The following is a 21,723-nucleotide window of genomic DNA, read 5'->3' on the forward strand; positions in this document are numbered from 1 at the left end:
TTAGATATAAGGCATCAATGTCTTATTGTTAGAGTCCCAACAAAACGAAAAGGGAAGACCTGTGATATATACTCACTGGCACACCAAACAAATAAAGAAGGAAATATGTATCTTTATTTTACATAGATCAAAATAACAAACATTACACTGGGACATAAACAGTTAAAAACATCTAAAAAACACAAAATACATCCAGGGGGCCCCACTACATATAGGGAAAAGCCCCCAGGACAGTCTGGCAAGCAAAAATGGCAAGGACCATATCTAACCAATGAATCTGATGTGATAACTATGCCCCACTACTGTAAACAATGATGATGAGGTAGAAAAACTACCAAAATATGTGCAAAACAAGCAAGGGCAGGTATAACCAAATTATCAGAAGTTCCATGTCTGGGTCCACTGCTCCCCTTGCTTTCCGTTCCTCAGGGGTCTTTTACCCCTGAGGAAGTTCCCAGTGAGGAACGGAACGTGAGAGGGGGGGGGGGGGGGGGGGGGGGGGGGCGGGGGGGAAGCCGACATGGACCTTCTGATAATTTGGTGATATTTTTGATATTTTTTGGTTATACCTGCCCTTGCTTGTTTTGCACATCTTTTGGTAGTTTTTCTACCTAATCATCATTGTTTACAGTAGTGGGGCATAGTTATTCCACCAGATTCATTGGTTAGATATGGTCCTTGCCATTTTTGCTTGTCTGAGCCTCCTCAAGGCTTTTCCCTACATGTAGTAGGGCCCCCTTGATGTATTTTGTATTTAGTTTGTTACTTTGATTTATGTGAAATAAAGATTATATATATATAATTATATTATATATTTGTTTGGTGTGCCAGTGAGTATATATGACAGGCCTTTTCGTTTTGTTGGTACTATTTATATTCCTGTCATCTTCTGAGCACCCTGTAATTTTGGCGGTGCATAATCCACATATTTTTGTCATAATATTGTTAGCGTCCGTTCTGAGGAACTTTCCCCGATCGGCATATAAAAATGGGTGGTGATTGACAGATTTCTACCTATTACTAAGGATCTGTCAATCATGACATAGGCAGCTGCAGTCTCTGAATATGTCATCCTCTGTGCTGGGCAAGCTTTGAAAAGTGAGGTCTTGTAAACCATTTTACATTAGGGCAGAAGTGACAGCCTTTTGTAAACAGCTTGTCTACCATTACTTTATACTGTCCTCAAAGGGGGCAGCATAACCACGATGCCAGGGTTCCCTCTAACAAATCGTCTGGTGAATGGAGCATCACTGAAGTGAAAAATAAAAACAAAATTTTTCTCAATTTTCCCTAGTGTACCTTTTGGTGCAATGCACAGAAGTCTTCTGTGTACAAACATGTGATTCATGGAATTTGTCATTGCACAATTGTTTAGCTGTCCCCTCGTCTTAACTTGTTGAGAATCGCTGACATTTGGTATTTGCACATTCTTCTGCATTCGTTGTTGAGCCTCACCCTTTCCACTCCCACTACTGACTTCTAGTTTTACTTAGTGTATTACCTAGATTTTTTTTTACTGATTAGAGATGGGGAAAAGTAATCTTTACAGGAAGTGTCAGTTTACTATTTAGTTTAGTGGTCGCAATGAAAAAGGCAAGATTTTAGGATTCTAGAAGGGCAAAGACTGCCAAACCAGTGAATCCAGCCAACTATCATGTTTGGAGATGTCCTAACCCAAGTTAAACTTTAGCACCCCAAGGCAGATAAGCTGCTGGCTGCGTGATAGCTTCTCTATTTCTCCCAGCTGAGAACAAACACTTGGCCGAAGTGAGTGTGTTAGTGCGTAAGGAGGATTGGAGAAGTAGCTGTTTGCCCGATCTAGCGTCTGCCATTGAAAGTGGTTGGTAGAAATGGCAGCATGGAGTGGAAGGATATTGCACATGAGTAGTATATATAGCACAGACCTTAGATAAGGAGGATACCACTCACAAAGCAGTCTGCAGGAAGGGAAGGGTGAATCAGGTAGACTGCGTGCAAGTGTAGAGAGAGAAGAGAACTCATGGCTGACTGTTGGGGGATGGGGGGGATTGTGCACTGCTCAGTATTTGTGTCTGTTGCAACAAGGTAGAAGACATCTCTCATGGGCTACAGTAGGTAAAGTTAGGACTGGAAGGAAGTTGTGCTAATGCTAGCTGGGTGCTAGTAAGCATCTCTCATCCAGCATGTATTACTGGAACGGACTAGAAGGCTAAAACTAGGAGCAAGTTGCAAACTGCATACTTTCCAACAGTCTTATAATTTTGCCTGGGCAATCCTGTGCTTGTAATTAAATCGTTTCGTGTAAACAGTCTTTCAAAGATTCACCCTATGTAAAAGATGGGCCTAAGCGATCGCATTAACGATTTTTCTTACAAATTTTCGTACAATTTTTCTAACTATTTATTCGTCTAAACGCTGATCGTTATAAAAACCAAATCGTTGCTTCAAAATCATTAACCCTTAGACGACCCAGGGCGTATAGTTACGCCATGGAAGTCTGTCCCCAGACGACCTAGGGCGTAACTGTACGCCCTGGGTGTTTCTCCCGCTATGAAGCGTGCTCCGGAGCGGAGCGCGCTTCATAGCAGGTGGGGGCCGGCTGCAATCAGCAGCCGGGACCTCACCGTTAATGACACGCTGCAGCGATCGCGCTGCCGTGGGTCATTAACTCCTTAAACGCCGTGACCGCGGCATTTAAGTGTAAGTGACAGGGGGAGTCCCCTGTCACTTACCGATCGGGACCCCCGCAGTCCCGATCGGTAAAACGGACTGCCGGAGGTCTCTTACCTTCCTCTGTGCGGTCCGATCGGCGATCTGCTGCACTAAGCCTGCACAGGCAGGCTCAATGAGCAGATCGCCGATAACACTGATCAATGCTATGCCTATGGCATAGCAATCATCAGTGTAAAAATCCAAGTACTGGATGTAAAAGTCCCCCAAAGGGACTTCAAATGTGTGTAAAAAAAAAAAAAAAAAGTTATAAACACTAACACACAACCCCAAAACCCCTCCCCCAATAAAAGTTGAAATCACCCCCCTTTCCCATTATATAAATAAAACATATAAAAATAAATAAACATATAATATACCGTAGCGTGCGTAATTGTCCGATCTATTAAAATATAACAAGCGTCATTGCGAACTGTAAACAGCGTACACGAAAAGAGGGAAAAAAGTACGCGGATTACCGATTTTGTTACATTATATATAAAAAAAAAAATAATAAAAAGTGATCAAAACGTCCGATCTTCACAAATATGGTATTAATAAAAACTAGAGATCATGGCGGAAAAAATGACACCCCGTACAGCCCCGTAGGTGAAAAAATAAAACCGTTATAAGCGTCACAATAGTCCCATTTTATTTATAATTAATTGCCAAAAAAAAAGATTTCATTTAAAAAAAATATATAACATTAGAGAATCTGTGTAAACCTGCATATAGTTGTGTTCGGACTGACCTACAGAATAATGGTATCATGTCGCTGTTACCATATAGTGCATTACGTAGACACAGGAACCCCCCCAAACGTTACCATATTGCATTCTTTTTACGATTTCACCTATTTATATCTTCATAAATAATATATTTGGAATTCCATCATACATGTTATGGTAAAATGAAAGACGCCATTACACAGCACAACTATTCCTGTAACAAATAAGCCCTTACATGGCCTGTAGATAGAAAACTGAAAGTGCTAGAGCTCTTAGACGGGAAGGAGAGAAAAACGGAAACACTAAGATCAAAATTTGCGCGGTCCACTGGGTTATTTTGGGCCTGGTCCTCAAAGGGTTAAACGATTGGGCGAATTATCGCTCCGTGTAAACGTAGCATTATGCTGGGTTTACACGGAACAATAATTCACCCAATCAAACGATTAACGATTTTGAAGCATCGATTTTATTTTTAGAACGATCAGCATTTTGACAGAGAAAAATTGCTAGAAGATTCGTAAGAAAATTCGTTATTGCGATTGTTTTTAAGATCGTTTAACCCCTTAACGACCGCGGGCGTAAGTGTACGCCCCCAAAACCCGTGCATTAACGCAAACGGGCGTACATTTACGCCCGCGGTTTCCCCGATCGCTGCGTGTACACACGCAGCGATCGGGGAAGATGGCCTGCTATAATGTATAGCAGGCCATCCCTGCTTGTCGGCACGGGGGGTGATTAACCCCTCCCGTGCTGACGATCGCCGCTATTGGCTGATCAATTCAGATCAGCATATGGCAGCGATCTGCAGCTTTCCCGGTCACCGGTGACCCGATGGCCCGGAAAGCAATGGCGGTCGGTGCTGTCCGAGGACGACACCGACCGCCATTACTGTTAAAAGTAACGGTGGCCACGGTGCCACGTCCCGATCGCCGGGACCGGCCGGCCAGGAGCGGCCGGCCGATCACGGCGATATAAGTACTCCATGAAAGGGTTAAATACCTGCTGTGGACACCTCAGCTAGGTAGCTGAGGTGTCCAGAGCAGGTATTGACCCATACTCACCGGATCCAGCGTCCCGATCGCGTCTTCCGGGTTCCGAACGCGACTTCCGGGTTCCGAACGTGTCATCGTCTTCGTCGGCGTCTTCGTCTTTTTCCGGCGGTCCCCATCGGTAATCATCGGCTCCAGCGTTGTCAAACTTCGGCTTTTTCCGGAATTGGCGTTCTACTGCCCCCTAGCGGCTGATAAGTGTATATAATACACATATCAGTAGCTATAGGGTTGAAGAAAGATTATTATTTTTTTTTTTCTATTTTCCGCACCCTATCGCCCGTAAGTGCGCCGCTGATCAGCAACTCCTCCTTTTTGGCGTAGAGTGTTTTTTTCCTATATCCTACAGCCACGGTCTGCTTATAAGTGCCGCACATAAGTGCGGCATTTATCAGCAACTCCTTTCTTGGCACAGTTTTTTTTTTTTTTTTATACTTAATGTTAAAAAAACATGTAAAAAACACCATTACACTACACGGAATAAAGTTTTACACTACACCACTACATACCCCATATACCAATCCCCGTATAAAGATGACCCCCAGGGTGTTTTCGGTGTCGGACGCATACGCTATTATTGCCTCCGACACCGAAACAGCCAGTGAGGATGAATGGGGGGGTCCTTTGTTCCTCCATTCATCCTCATCCTCATCATCCGGTGACGTGTCTGGGGGGTAGCGTAGCGTACGCTGCCCCCCAGACACGTCTTTTCCGCCAGTACCGTCCCAATAAGAGATCACGGTATGGCGTGAAATTCTACAAACTCTGTGAGAGTACCTCAGGGTGCACTTACAGATTTAGGGTACGTGCACACTGTGGAATGGCGAAGGATAACCCTTTGTGCATTCCGCAGCTGGCACCCGCCGGCAGACTGATGCAGGCGCGCCTCTCCACCCGTGTCATAGACTCCATGTTATGCTTGGGCGGATTCCATCGTCCGTCCAAAGAATGAACATATTTGACGGAGAGCAGAATGGAGTCTATGACACGGACGGAGACGCGCGCCCGCTTCAGTCTGCCGGTGGGTGCCAGCTGCGGAATGCACAAAGGGTTATCCTTCGCCATTCCGCAGTGTGCACGTGCACTTAGAGTGTATGAAGGAAGGGACACCCAAATCCAGCCCCCAGATGCCCCCCCCCCCATCCTCTGAGTTAGTGGGGAGATCGTCCGGGAACTGATCTTCCCACTGCTGGATAAAGGTCACCACCTGTACGGGGATAACTTTTATACCAGCACCCCCTCTTCCGGTCCCTCGCTGCCCTGTAGCTTGCGGCACGATCCGAACATATCAGAAGTAGTAATAGCGCCCTAATATTTAGCAGCCATGGAGCGGACCCAGCGCTTCTGGATATGAAGGACCCCGTATCGCACCAGGACAACATTTTCCAGGTGACGTCCCCCACACTGGAAAACAGGAGACCCCAGAAGAAGTGCAGAGTGTGGCGTAACAGGGGGATCAGGAAGGACGCCATTTTCCAGTGTGACGCCTGTCCTGATCACCCCGGCCTCTGCATACTGGATTGCTTCAAGGCGCACCACACGTCACTGGGGTTCTACATTATCTAAGTTCTATCCCTTATTCCTATTTCAGGGGTCACGTTGATCCAGGGATTATTCTGATTGCCATTATGGAGTCGGGAAGGAATTTTTTCCCTGTGATGAGTCTACTGTCGTCTGCCTTACCGAGGGGTTTTTGCCTTCCTCTGGATCAACACAGGTTGAATTTGATGGACACCTGTCATTTCCAACCTTATAAACTAATAATTGGCCTAATACCCCCAAATAAATTAGAATTGTCCCTTTTTCCCCAGCTAAATAGGTATGGCCCCCATTCCCATTAGAGGATGCCATGATGCAATTACAGAGCCTCTGTTCGGCCAGGGCAGTAGAAACCCCCCACAAGTGACCCCATTCTGGAAACTACACCCCATAAGGAATCTAACAAGGGGGGCAGCGGGGATATGGGCCCCTGGTGACGGCCACATTTGGGACGTGAAAATGAAAAAAATTGTATTTTTTATTTTCACGGCACATGTTCTACATATGTGCCTGGTACCAGTGGGGTCCATATGCTCACTGCACCCCTTGTTAGATTCCTTATGGGGTGTAGTTTCCAGAATGGGGTCACTTGTGGGGGGTTTCTACTGTCCTGGCAGCACAGGAGCTTTGTAATTGCGACATGGCCTCCATCCTCCATTTCAGCCTCTAAATGGCGCTCTGTCCCTTTGGTGGCTTGCCCTGTGCCCATATGGCACATTATGTCCACATGTGGGGTATTTTCGTACTCAGGGGAAATTACCCTACACGCTTTGCGTTTATTTTCTTTTTTAACCCCTTGTGGAAATGGAAAAAAATCAAGGCTAGACCAACATTTGGTGTAAATTTGTTTTAAATTTTTACTCTAAATCATTAATCTTGTCTTGATTTTTTTCATTTTCACAAGGGGCTAAAAAATTAAAAAAAACACAATTTGTAGAGCAATTTCCCCTGAGTACGGAAATACCCCACATGTGGACATAAAGCGCCATGCGGGTGCAGGGTAAGCCTCCAAAGGGAAGGAGCGCCATTTGGTTTTTTGAGGCTGGATTTGGCTGGAATGAATTTCGAGGGGCCATGTTGCATTTAAAAGGCCCCTGTGTTGCCAAGACAGTTGAAACCCCCCACAAGTGACCCCATTATGGAAACTACACCCCTCAGGGAATGTAACAAGGGGTGTAGTGAGCATATGGACCCCACTGGTGACGGGCACAAATATGGAACAATGTGGCGTGAAAATGAAATATTACATTTTTTACACTATAATGTTGGTCTAGCCATATTATTTATTTTTACTTATTTTCACAAGGGGTTAAAAGAGAAAAAAACACACAAAATGTTTAGAGCAATTTCCCCCGAGTCCGTAAATACCCCACATGTGGACATAAAGCGCCATGTGGGCGCAGGGCAAGCCTCCGAAGGGAAGGAGCGCCATTTGGATTTTGGAGGTTGGATTTGGCTAGAATGGATGATGAACGCCATGTCGCATTTATAGAGCCCTTGTGCTGCCAAGACAGTGGAAACCCCCCACAAAAGACCCCATTCTGGAAACTACACCCCTCAAGGAATCTAACAAGGGGTGCAATGAGGATATGGACCCCTTGATGACGGGCACATTTTTGCCGTGAAAGTGAAAAAATGAAATTTTTCACTTTCACGTCACATTTTTCCACATTTGTGCCCGTCACCAGTGGGGTCCATATGCTCACTGCACCCCTTGTTAGATTCCTTGAGGGGTGTAGTTTCCAGAATGGGGTCACTTGTGGGGGGTTTCCAGTGTTTTGGCAGCACGAGGGCTCTGTAAATGCGACGTGGCCCTTGAAATCCATTCCAGTGAAATCCAGCTTCCAAAAGCCAAATGGCGCACCTTCCCTTTGGAGGCTCGTCCTGCGCCCGCTTGGCACTTTATGTCCACATGTGGGGTATTTCCGTACTCGGGAGAAACTGCGCTACATGTTTTGTGTTTTTTTTTTTTTTTCCTTTTATCCCTTTTGTGAAAATGAAAAATTGATGTCTAGAACAACGTTTTAGTGTAAAAAATACTTTTGTCTTTTTTCACGCCATATTGTTGGGAAAATCTGTGAGTGGGGTCCAGATGCTCACCGCACCCCTAGTTACATTCCTTGAGGGGTGTAGTTTTCTGAATGGTGTCCCTTTAGTGGTGTTTTTTAGGTTTTGGCACCCCAGAGCCTCTGCCAAGCTGAAGTGATACAGTCAGAAATGACCAAATATAACGGAGCCATTGAAATGCACTAGGCGCTCCCTCATATCTGAGGCTTGTGGTTGCGTCAAATAGCGCAATAGGGTCACATATGGGGTATTTCTATAAACTGCAGAAACAGGGCAATAAATATTGGGGTGCATTTCTCTGGTAATAAGTTTATAATTATGAAAAATATTGGATTACAATAAAATCTCTGCACAGAAAATTAAAATTTTCAAATTTCTTACACACTTAGCTTTTATTTCTGTGACTCCCCTAAAGGGTTAAAAAACTTTCTGGATCTGCTTTTGCAGAGTTTGGGGGGGTGCAGTTTCTGAAATGGGGTGCTTTGTGGGGCTTTCTAACATACAGGCCCCTCAAATACACTTTAAACCTGAACAGGTCCCTAAAAATATCTGATTTTGAAATTTTACTGAAAATTTGGAAATTTGCTGCTAATGTTTTACGCTTTTTATTGTCTAAAAAAAATGAAATATAGTTTAATTAATGCTGCCAACATAAAGTAGACATGTTGCTAATGCTATTTAATATATAATTTATGTGGCATAACCATTTTCTGTATAAGCAGAAAAGGTTTAAAGTTGGAAAAATGCATTTTTTTACAATTTTTCACGTTATTTTGGTTTTTTTCATAAAGATTCGTTATAAGTATCGACTCCAATTTACAAGAAATGTGAAGTACAATATGTCACGAGAAAACAATCTCAGAATCAGCCGGATAGGTAAAAGCATCCTGAAGTTATTAATGAATAAAGTGACACAGGTCATATTCATAAAATTTGCTCCGGTCCTTAAGGCCATTTTAGGCCCGGTCCTTAAGGGGTTAAACCCTTCTTTCACATAGGGTGAATCTTTGAAAGACTGTTTACATTAAGCGATCTGCGAATATTTAGCGGACGACTATTTGGGAACATGTTGAAAGATCAAAATGAACAATTGATCTTTCAACATCGCCTGATCGTTTGCTGTGTTTAAACAGAACGATTATCGCTCAAATGCGATAGTTATTGCAAAAATTCAAACGATAATCGTTCCGTGTAAACGCAGCATAAGGGTCCATTTACACAGATTATCTGCCAAAGATTTGAAGCCAAAGCGAGGAACTGACTATAAACATAGATCAAGTCATAAAGGAAAGATTTCTCCTCTTTTCAAATCCATTTCTGGCTTTAGCTTCAAATCTTTGGCAGATAATCTGTCAGATAATCTTCCTTTGTAAATGGACCCTCAAGCTTAAACAACTTTGTTTTCTCCGCAGTGCCCCTTTTAAGTCAACTGGTTCAAGAAAGTCATACAGATTTGTATATTACTTTTATTCAAAAATCTCAAGTCTTCCAGTACTTATGCCCTGGAGGAAGTGGTGTACTATTTCCAGTTTAACAGAGCGCTCTCTGCTGCCACCTCTGTCTGTGTCAGGAACTGTCTAGAACAGGAGCAAATCCCCATAGAAAACTTCTCCTGCTCTGGACAGTTCCTATCAGGGACAGAGGTGGCAGCAGAGAGAACGGTGTCAGACTGGAAAAAATACACCACTGTCTACAGCAGTGATTTTCAACCAGTGTGCCGTGGCACACTAGTGTGCCGCAACACATGGTCGGGTGTGCTGCGGGGAAAGTTCCCCAAACTATGGTGCCCCTGTGAAACAGGAGAAAACAATGGGGGAGAGAAACCTGGGGAGGGGAGAGAAGCAGGGGGGAGAGAAGTTTGGTGGGGAGAAGTATGGTGGAGAGAAGCACAGGAGAGAAGTAGGGGGGGAGAAGTATGGTGGGGAGAAGCACAGGAGAGAAGCAGGGGGAAGAAGTATGGTGGAGAGAAGCACAGGGGGGAGAAGTAAACAGGCCCAGGTTTTACACTGAGTTAGTATAAATACATTTAGAATCTATATTAACTATATGTATAATATGTACTGTTTTAGTGTCATTTTGTGCCATTTTGGTTGGTGGTGTGCCCCGGGATTTTTTAAGTATAAAAAGTGTGCCGCGGCTCGAAAAAGGTTGAAAATCACTGGTCTACAGGGCATACAGCAGCTGATATGTACCAGAAGGCTTGAGATTTTTAACTAGAAGTTATTTACAAATCTATATAACTTTCTGACACCAGTTGATTTACAAAATATTTTTTCTTCCTCTGGAGTACCCGTTTTTTTTTGTTTTTTTTTATCCAACCCCTAATGTATGTAAAAAATATTTTTCTTTCTAAATCAACAGTGACCATAGTTTTTTAACCCCAAGCAGAAAAGTGTCGGTGAATCTATGAAAACAAATATTCTCCTGTAATGTTAGTACAATGAGGGCCTTTATATGTGACACAGTGTGACAAGGAATTACAGTCCCAGTGGTTTTATTTGATCTGTTAATGTAGAGTTTCAGCAGTCACTTGGTGTGTAGCTTGGCAGAGCGCTTTCAGCTCTTTTGCTTTGGCACAGGGTGGCCGTCAATAACATATTTCTCTTCTCTGATGTCACATAGTGGAAAGTTCACATTTTGAGACAGACTGATTGCAAGTCACACACTGCCTAACAACAAAGAACGGTCCCCATACACTTTGTACTTCTATGGGCCAAACCTGCAGTTTCTGTCGGTATAAACTTTATGCGGCTCACCCGACACTCCACTGGCAGTGCATCATTTTCCTGTTGATAGGAAGGATAGGAGAGATAACGGTTGGCCAAACGGTCATTTATCCTACAGTTATTGGAGGTGTATGCCCACTTAGTCACCAATTTCATGTTCAGCATGGGGTCTATTTTTCTAGAAGACCTATTAACACATAGCAATAAGGCTGAGTTCCCATATTTGCTTCTCTGATGTGTTCTTGCGACGATTTGGGCAAAATCATGGTAAAATTGGCCTACTTAACCACGGTTGCGTGAAAATTTCAGACTGCATTAAAAACATATCAAAATGTAGTGTGTGTGTGTGACCACAGCCTTATTACAATTTGAAGATATTTGAGCCTTTGTAATAACTGCTCGTACTGATAGCAGTCACTGTATACTATATGGTATACATTGTAATAGAGGGTCTTTGGCCACCTGCACAGTGGCATATATTGCAGCTTTCCTTCGAAGAGCATAACCCAACATATACCATTGACATAAGGAAAAATATACATGACCCCTTTCAGTTTTTGGCCCAAAGGCTAAAAAAACTGTATAGATGTTACATCTAACAAAGTCTCCCACATCCAGATTATTTGAAAAAAGAAAAAACAAAAAAAAAACACAAGGAACTTTTTTGGGGCCATTTATGGACATATTTTGGAAGTTAATTTGGGACCTTTTCAAAGGATGTAGATTTGGCAAAAAAAATTCTTTCTCTGAGCTGTAGCTTTTGCAAAAAGTCTTAAAAAAAAATAAAGCCAAAACAATATCTAAAAGTTAGACATTTCCAGTAAAACTGGCGCTTAAAAAAACTTAATGGGAACATAGCTCTCTGCTTAAATTAAAACCGCTAGCTAGAAAAGATGTTCCCACCTGCTTAAATGGCTACAAAGCTGTGTAAGTAGTGAGACTATCCTTTATTGTAGCCTTTTATTGAAGTTGTATGAGGGTGCAGTCACCTATAAAATGTTTTTTTTTTTTATTCAATCTCTTAAGTGTCATTAAGGCATGGCCAGGGTATTTTGGTGCATTTTTTTTATCTTACTACTTACACGGTTATGTATGTAGTCAGGTAAACCGCTTGGGAAGCCTTCCGTTTAAGAAATAGTCTATTTTCCTACTCGTTTCCCTTTAAGACAGTTTGTTGAGCATTGTTGACAGTTGTTTAGCTGCAGTCATGGATAGTGCAGAGGTTTAAACGCTATGGAGCCGCTAGCACTAAGAGTAATCCTGAACAGGTAAGCAGCCTTTGTTACTTTAGCCTTCTATCTACATGGGTCGGGGGTTATCATTGTAGATTTCTGTGCAGTGAATGGGTTCCCATTAGATTTGAGCACTTTGTTCAATAATAGATTCTTAGAAAGGAATTCAGAACTGGAAAGACAACTGTTGGCCAGTTTCAGTTCGACTTGTCCGGCTTGTACTGCTAGAAATAAGCTTATCTTCATTCAATCTTTTGGAGAAAAGTTGTAAAAGTTAATAAAATACATTTACATACTGTCACGTATATTAGTAGAAGGGCTATAACAAGTTATAGGGAAGGTTTATTCTATGTTAACTGAAAGTAAATTGTTCTGTCTGTCAACTACATAAGCAAATGTGTGTAGTAACGCATACCTGTCGTATATGTAATGTTTCAGGATAAGCTATCCTTTGTGTGTACACTGTGGTTACATATAGTTATGTAGCTGATATGGTTAAAAAAAAGACAAGCGTCTATCAAGTTCAAGCAGAAAAAGGTTAAAATCCTCATAAGGCCCCCGATTGCCCCATTCTGGGGGGGGGGGGGGGGGGATTCATTGCCAGCTTCAGATATAACAGAAATCCGTGTACCCGTAAGTTGTCATGTTTTTCATGAAAGGTATCTAAGAAACTTTTTGAATTTGTTGTATTAATCAATCATACCAACATTTTATACCATATCATAACATATAGACATAGAGGATGCCCCTTGTCATATTTACAGGTCTAGGTATAAAAATGCAACTAGCAAAATTCCTGTACTGTCTATTAATATATTTGTATATTATGATCTAATCACTGATCAACTGGCTAGACCCAAATTTGATAATTTGTCTTGGTCTTGCAAGCCACCTAATACCTCCTTTACACATGCTCCAATAGCACTAGAAGTTTTATCCAGTGTCTTACTACTTAGTATATGGTTATACAGTTTGTTGCCTCCACCCAAATGCATATTTCTTGAGTACGCTCAGTAGTTTCAGCACAGACCACTTCCTTCAGTTTCAGTTCCTGTATATAGATATAGATGAACAGTGACACTGATACTGATAAAGCTTTTCACAAGTTTTCCTCTTTGTATACTCCATCTCTAATTTTTAGTTTCCCCTGAGTTGGTGGGTAGAGACTAGCTGCAATATCCTCTCATGTACTGCACTGCTCCCTGAATCTCCACAGCACACCCAGAAAAGCAGTAACAGCATGGGGGACATTCTAAAGCAGTACTGAGCAGAGTGAGCTGCAGATCAAGCACTGTAAAATAGAACTGTCACATTTTTTATGTGTGAGGGAGAGAGGCGCAGTATGTAGAGAAATACTTTTTTCGCTAATATGATAAATTACCAAAATTCATTTAAATTTGCTTGTACTACTAACTTATGCAAAAGCTGGTGAGTAAAGCAGATTAATAAATTATGAGGCTAGTACGTTTGACTTAATGTATATAAATTTTTTTTTTTTTTTTTTACTTGTTACACAAGCAAGTAATTTGACAAAGCATTGTACAGAGTTTAGTCTCAGGACACCCTTTTATTTCAGAAACAAAAGAGCAAGGACATATCTGAATACCCCAGCAAGTAGTGGGCGAGAGGGCATATCTTTTAGACTATGTATGGAACATTGCCTCCATTTTGAAAGCTGCCATCTAGTGGTTCAATGGTTATCAACACAGAAAGTTGCTACAACTGTCCAGAATGTTACCTGTAATGCACAGCTATGTGATGCATTTAATGTGCTGTCCCTGGTTCTGAACACAGAGCTGAAGGCATTGGATCCAATTGTTATGAACTTTTTATAACTTTCAAACTTATGATAACCACAAGAGAGTAGGGCTGGGCGATATGGCCAAAAAATAAAATCTCGTGTTTTTTTTTTTTTTTTTTTTTTTAAATTTTGGACGATTCTCGATTTAAATCTCGATATTTTCTCTTTTTGCTAAACAGGACATTTTTCTCCCTGCAGCATCAGAAACTATTTTATAGACGTTTGAGACAACAACCATATTGCTTCCCAGTGTAACAGTGCTCCTCCCGTGCCCCTATGTAGTAGACAAGCCCATTGTGTGCCCCATATAAGTAGTTTTCCCAAATATGTGCCCTATGTACTAGTGTATTAGTAGTAGTACAGATGAGGGGATTAGCAGTACAGGTAAAGATGAGGGGTGTAGTAGTGGTACAGATGAGGGGTGTAGTAGTAGTAGTAGTACAGGAACAGATGAGGGGTGCAGTAGTAGTAGTGCAGGTAATGATGAGGGGTGTAGTAGTAGTAGTACAGGTACAGATGAGGGGTGTAGTAGTAGTACAGGTACAGATGAGGGGTGTAGTAGTAGGGTTGCAGGTAAAGATGAGGGGTGTAGTAGTAGGGTTGCAGGTAAAGATGAGGGGTGTAGTAGTAGTACAGGTAAAGATGAGGGGTGTAGTAGTAGTACAGGTAAAGATGAGGGGTGTAGTAGTACAGGTTCAGATGAGGAGTGTAGTAGTACAGGTAAAGATGAGGGGTGTAGTAGTAGTACAGGTACAGATGAGGGGTGTGGTAGTAGTACAGGTACAGATGAGGGGTGTAGTAGTAGTACAGGTACAGATGAGGGGTGTAGTAGTAGTAGTAGTAGTACAGGTAAAGATGAGAGGTGTAGTAGTAGTAGTACAGGTACAGATGAGGAGTGTAGTAGTAGTAGTACAGGTAAAGATGAGGGTCAGGGACATAGCTAGGAGCATGGGGCAGACTGGGGGGGAAGGGCATGGGGTACACTGGGCTGGAGAGCATGGGGTACACTGGGGGGGGCAAGTATGGGGCACACTGGGGGGAGCAAGGGGCAGACTAGGGGGGAAAGGCATGGGGTACACTGGGCTGGAGAGCATGGGGTACACTGGGGGGGGGCAAGTATGGGGCACACTGGGGGGAGCAAGGGGCAGACTAGGGGGGAAAGGCATGGGGTACACTGGGCTGGAGAGCATGGGGTACACTGGGGGGGGCAAGTATGGGGCACACTGGGGGGAGCAAGGGGCAGACTAGGGGGGAAAGGCATGGGGTACACTGGGGGACATGCATGGGGCAGATCGGGGGGAGAATAGGGCAGATCGGCAGGGGCATGGAGCAGACCGGGGCAGGAGGGAACATACCTGGTGTACCCGCTCTGCGCGGGCGCACACCACCTCTCCTCCCGCCCGCACTACTCCCCGCAGCGGACCCGCCCCCATAGCCAGACATATACGCGCGCTTCCTCCCGGCCGCACATGGAGGTCCCCGGAGGAGGCTGCAGATACTGAAGCATCGGGTGATAGTGTCGCTGCTGTACAGCTCCAGCACCCGCAGCGATCACCCGATGCTTCAGTATCTGCAGCCTACTCCGGGGACCTCCATGTGCGGCCGGGAGGAAGCACGCGTACACGTCCGGCTATGGGGGTGGGTCAGAGGCGGGGACATAGGACGCTGCTGGGCGCTCTCGCTCCTCACGCTGTTTCAGTAGCTGGAGGATGCGAGCAGCCCGCCCGCGCGCCCAAATCCAATAATTTTTTTGGAAAATCGATTTTCTATTTTCCAAAAAAGTCAAATCGATTTCTCAAATTCTGGGCGAATTAATCGAATTAATTCGATTAATCGCCCAGCCCTACAAGAGAGATTGCAAATCTAATTGTGGCAATCCGTTTTTGAAACCATTCTTCTTTGCTATGCTACATGACCACCTTCCCTTTTTGGAAAACTTGTTCTTGATATGGTGGCTTTAAAGATGACACCAAAGAATGTACATACCTTCTTTCTGGGGTATTCGGATATGTCATTTTCCTTTAATAAGAGTCCTGAGATATTTGACTCACCCTGTGCCTACATATCTCATAGCTCATGGACCCCAATGTACTATTTCCTCTGTACAAATTACTTGTGTCTAACTTTGGGGCATCTGTGTATAAGAAGGAGATGGCTGAACTGGAGCATGTGCTGAGGAGGGCAACCAAGGTAAGTAAGGGAAAGGGGGATTGCAAGACCAAGACTGTCCCGTAATGGTTGTATAAAAGAAAGTTATTTTTACATGGAGCAAAAGAATGTCTCCATAGATTGCTAACCTCTTATCCTTAGCATTTTAATGGAAATACAGATTCTGACCTGTTACGAAATAAGGATTACCCTTTTTACAGGACTTAAATGTCACTTTATTTATAGAATTGAGGATATGCTAAGGAGAAATCTTGTGGGTTTCATCTGTCAAATCTATTGGGATATTTAAATATTGTAACAATAAGATTGTTATTATTATGAATCGCTACATTGTGAAGCATGCATGCTCCCAACAAGTGTATCCAACAAAAGCACATTCATTCTGTCAGCAAACCTTGCAAATCTATTCTAGAAATAGAAAAATTGTCGATGTGATAAGAAAAGCAGACACACTTACTGCTGCTCAGATTTCATTTAAACTCTTTTAAAGTCTATTGTTTCTCCTATTTAAAATAAACCTGTAAAATAAATGTTTTCCTACTTTGAAATGTACTTTTATGAAAGTATTGCTGCACGTGTCTGTTTTTCATGTCCTGGTCTCCATGCACATAGGTGTACAACAAATCAGAGTTGGAACAGGGGTCTCACACTGTTATGTTTCTTGAGGTCTGCTTTTTTTTTTTTTTTTTATTATCTACAAACCGTTAATTATGTATATCTTTTTTGCAGAATGCGGGCAAACAGAAGGCTGTGCTTTGCTGTGGCAGTCTTTGTGCCAATGTCCCTACTCTGCATTCACATGTGGAACAAGTCTGACAAGGTGGTAGCTATCTGGAACAGAGAAGCCCCTGAGGACATCCTGGATAGCAGTCTATTGCAGCCTCTCGAAAAATATGCTGGGATAGGCTTGAAATGGAAAGATGAAGTGCTCGAGTACGTATTGTGCATGTTGTATCTGTGACTGATGAATATACTGCTGTTTCAGTAGTTTGTACTGTTTGCATTGTACTAATGTAAATTGTTATAAGGCCTCATAGACTTGGTAGAGCTGTGTTCTCAGACCCACACTGCAGTGCTTAAAAGGCGTATGCTCCACTCGCACAGCCATACAGCTTCAACCCAGAGACCTATATACTGTGTTATTCTACCACAGAAGCAATGTAACATTTTGTCTATGACACTAAAATCAGTGGAAATTTATAAGCTATATAAACTGATTTACTTGCTTTTGGGATACCCTACATACTATATACAACAATGCAGTGGGAACACTTTTTGTCCCATTCCCATCATTGTAAATATTTTTCTGTGTATACAACTTCATAGGGGTTTTCAGGGACCTCTAGAGATTGGAATAAAAAGATTGCAGAAATCAATAGTCCAGGTGATTTTAAGAAACTTTGTAATTGGGTTTATTAGCCAAATATGCCATTATCTGCATTCAAAGACTTTTCCCAGGCCCCCCCTCCCTCCTCTTTTCCATTCACTGGAAAAAATCAGGAAATTGTGACTTGTTGCATCAGATGTACCCAGTCTGTTCTAGGGAGAGGGGAGGGGGAAGGAGGAAGGAGGGAGTTAGCTGACAGCAGAAAGCTGAGAACAAAGGATTACAGGCATGGAGCTGGGTGAACTCTGTATTCAGAGGTCAGAGAGGTCAGTGCTCACTGTCAGAGGAGATAGAGGGTGAGGTATTTGTAGATTAACTCTTTGTTGTCCTGTTTTGGTTTTTTATTTAGCTCTCTCCATAGGAGAACAATGAAGACAGGAGGGAGAGCTTCAAACTGCTTTTTCATGATAAAAATGCATTTTTTTGGCTAATAAACCCAATTACAAAGTTTCTTAAAATCGCCTGGACTATTGATTTCTGCAAAAAAAATTCACAACAGTGACACTTTAACTAATTCTCTAGTGCCATCACCTCCAGCACAAAGTATTATTCACTGCACAAATTAAGTTATAGAAGATTCACAGATATTCTTTTTAACACTCAATAAAAGGATCCATTATCAACATAGCATTGCCAGAGTCGCTCTTTGCAGCAGTCCACTCACTCCTAGACCTGAGCACAGACTCCTTCTGACATCTAGACAATCTTATGTGTATGGCATCTTATGCTTGTAGAGCCTGAAATAATAATGATAAATGCTCCTCGGATACATTTAATGCATGACCTTAAAAGGAGCCTCAGCCAACAGTGTCCATTGGAACTTATGTATTCTTTTAGCATTAGTTTGCAATACATTATTGCTTAGTAAAATATTTTTTTAAATATAGTAAGCAAATGTGTTCTTCCTGTTTCATCATAAAGTTCCTGACATTGTACAAGGAAGAGGAAGATGAAATGATTGCAAACTTGTGATTTCACAATATGTTGATGCTGAGGAACAAAAGAAAAAAAATCTCTGTAAAAACTAGAAAGAAAAATCATTTTTAGAGATGAACGAACCGGGTTCGAGTTAGAGTCAATCCCGATCGTTCGGTATTTGATTAGCTGGGGCTGCTGAACTTGGATAAAGCTCTAAGGTTGTCTGGAAAACATGGATGCAGCCAATGACTATATCCATGTTTTCCACATAGCCTTAGGGCTTTATCCAACTTCAGCAGCCACCGCTAATCAAATGCCGAAAGTTCAGGTTCGGATGGACTCGAGCATGCTCAAGGTTCGCTCATCTCTAATCATTTTTTATTTTTTCGGAAATTTAAATACATAATTAAGCCTTGGATTTCACACATTGAATTGTCATAAACGAAATCTTTGGTGAAAATCCATGACATTGCTGCTCCAGATAGGGTAGCCCACAGCTTTGATAATCCATAGAAGGCTTAGAATCCTCAGACTCATGCAGACTTTTATAGCATGAGGGAATAAAGATTATCATTAGAGATGAGCGAATTTACACTAACTAACAAAACCTTTCGTTATCTCGGAAATCCGCTCATCAGCCGGCTGCCTTCTAATTTATTGGTGCTCCATGCTGCTCCTCCCCGGGTGCTGGGAAAAGCTGGATCCAGTCCTGGGAAACTAGGAGTTAAATGGCAGGTGGCTGATGAGCGGATTGCAGAGATAACAAAGCACTCACTTCTCTTTATTACTGTAAATTCGCCCATCTCTAATTATCAACCCGTTCACTAACATTGCGCTGCATTTTGCTTCAGAATTTCAGTGCAAATTCCACAATCAATATTCCAGAGTAAATTTAAGTTTGAGCATCCAGCCTAAGCCATCCCTTATATCAGGGATGGGAAACCTGCAGCTCTCCAGTGAAGTTGGCCCCTGTCTAGAAAATTAAAAATGGTATAGCTCACAGATTAGTCCATTGTTTCCATGGTAGAAGCTGCTGCTCTTATATTCCTCACGGTCTTTCTCTGTGTACTATATAAACAGCGTAACAAGATCCCCTAGACACAGTTGTGTGTTGTAATTTTTTGTTGTTGTTGAGAAATTCAGAAATGTTTTACAAGTAAACACATGCACAGTAAGGAATGTGACATAGTTATCCCGTAACCTGGTTGCTAACGGAAGGCTAGGGATTACACTGTGTGTGTGTGTGTGTGTGTGTGTGTGTGTGTGTGTGTGTGTGTGTGTGTGTGGTGATGGGTTGGGGGTTGACATGACTACTGTCCTATTTAGGTATATTTAATTATCCAGTACATGCATTCTACAGGACTAATCAGTGGGCAATACCATCATGGGTTACTGCACTAGTATAAGATAGTAATGTAGGTAGAATTTTAATTACATTTATATTCAAAAAGTGTTCCTAAAAATATATAACCTGAACAACTCAACCCCTTTACGTAGTCTAAGACATGCCCTTCTCTCCTCGTGGTGATCTGACCACAGGCTGTGTCTCAGACCTACGTAAACTGCGCATAGTGTAGTCTGAGAAAGCAGGCAACTATCTTGAATGAATGCACAGGAGGCTCAACTGAAAAGGAGGGGGGTCCCCACTGGACACTGCTGTTTTCTGGGATGTATCATATATGTTCAGGAATTGCTCCTTTAGCCGATCACTGGCAGAGGTGGGTCACCTTCATTATTTGATTGGTTGAGGATCAATACCTGTAGGATCAGCCTGTCGGGGGCACAAGGAAGGACCAAAAGCCATTGGAATTGCAGCAAGGATGAGTATGATTTATTTTTTTATTTTTTAGCACTCTGACTCACGTTTACATTTTTTCTGGGGCAGGGATACTCAATGAAAGGAACATTTCCCATGTTTGTTAATTTTATTTTAGGCTGCTAAAAGATAATAATCGTCTGGAGTTTAAGGGGTATTCCATTTAAACATAACTTTTTTCATATGTTGCTGTCCATGGTGAGACTAATAATTCATTCTATATGTGTTATCTATTCAGTCTCCTTCCCCCAGTTCTGAGCTGCTCCTTTCTGCTGAAGACACAAAAACCTGTGTGAGCTTTTTCTTTAGCCTCCCCCTTCCCTTCAAGACAACAACCCCCAACAACAAAGGAATCCAACAGCATCCAAGTGTGTGTGGGGGGAAGGGGGGCGGACAGAGAGAAAAGCTCACACAGTTTTTTGTGTCTTCAGCAGAAAGCAGCAGCTGAGAACTGGGAGAATGAGACTGAATAGATAATAAGTATGGAATGAATTGTTAGTCTCACCATGGGCAGCAACATGTGAAACGTTCTGTTTGAGCGGAGTACGCCTTTAATAATGACTGCACATGTTATGTAACCATTTGTGACTTATTATTTAATTTTGCAGGCTCTTGCCAAAGAACAACTGCAGATGTGAAGCAGAGACAACGCTAAACCTTCCCTTCAGACAGGAGTTAATAGGAAAACCTTTTGCTCTGAACTTTACGGCAGCTGTAGAGCCTTTGGGGATTGGCGAAACACATAAGAGAAGAGAGGTGGAATATAAAAATTTCAAGATGAGGTAATTAGTCAGACGTTGTATTGTTCTTCTGTGTAGATACTTAGTGAGGAGCTGTACGGCCTCCGGCTGTTGTTGCACAGGCTCTGTTGAGGGGCTTCCAATGTAGCTTCTTTTTTTCTTTATTACATTGTTCATTTATATGCAACAGAAAATAGTTTGTATACTTCTGGATGGAAATAAGACATTTGGAGGTATAGCAGAATCTCTATGCACCTCTGTGGTACATAATAAAGCTATGGTCATCTAAATGAGGGCTTTCTGACAATGAAGCTTATTTAAAGCTGATAAACTTATTTTCCTTTTTTTCCCAATGCTTTCTTGTCTAGTGTACATCCTGTTCCAGACTTCCTGTTCCTGTGTACCCTCTAATCAGGCATCCAGCAAACTCTATGGGGTTATAGTGAAGGTGGTGTTGTGGGAGTGAGATACAGTTGGCTGAAGTCCAACCTAGAGTGTACGCAGGAACAGGTGAGTGGACAGGAAGTGGGGCTAATGAAGATGAGAGCAGACAGTTTGCATTAAAGAGGGGGAATTACTTTTCCCCTATCCACAGGATTGGGGAAAAGTAAGAGGTCATGGGTATCCGACCTTTGTACCCACCGTCGATCTTCCGTGACAACCTACTTTCCCCTAACTTTAGTTACCAATATATGTTTTCTTTTTTAACAGAAAATGGGTTTTGTCATCAGAAAACTCCTTTTAATTATTATGTTCATCTGTAAAAGAGTGACCCAAAATCTGCAGTATCAGCTTGAGTACGGTTATTGCAAATGTATACGCAAAAAAAAGTCCTGCAAAAAGACTGTATACCTGTTTTTAAG

General features: G+C 42.4%; 1 protein-coding gene across 2 annotated transcripts in view; it reads left to right on the forward strand.

Moving 5' to 3' along the window:
- B4GALNT1 (beta-1,4-N-acetyl-galactosaminyltransferase 1) overlaps positions 1–21,723 on the forward strand; it is a 121,869-nt gene that overhangs the window by 40,778 nt on the left and 59,368 nt on the right. For both annotated transcript variants that reach the window (XM_069970345.1, XM_069970344.1), the window contains exons 2-3: positions 16,729–16,932; positions 20,729–20,902. In XM_069970345.1, the coding sequence (XP_069826446.1) occupies positions 16,730–16,932; positions 20,729–20,902 (377 nt within the window). In that variant the 5' untranslated portion in view covers position 16,729. The remainder of the gene's footprint in view (positions 1–16,728; positions 16,933–20,728; positions 20,903–21,723) is intronic.

This window comes from Dendropsophus ebraccatus, chromosome 5 (assembly GCF_027789765.1).
Source record: "Dendropsophus ebraccatus isolate aDenEbr1 chromosome 5, aDenEbr1.pat, whole genome shotgun sequence".
Taxonomy (NCBI): Eukaryota; Metazoa; Chordata; class Amphibia; order Anura; family Hylidae; genus Dendropsophus; species Dendropsophus ebraccatus.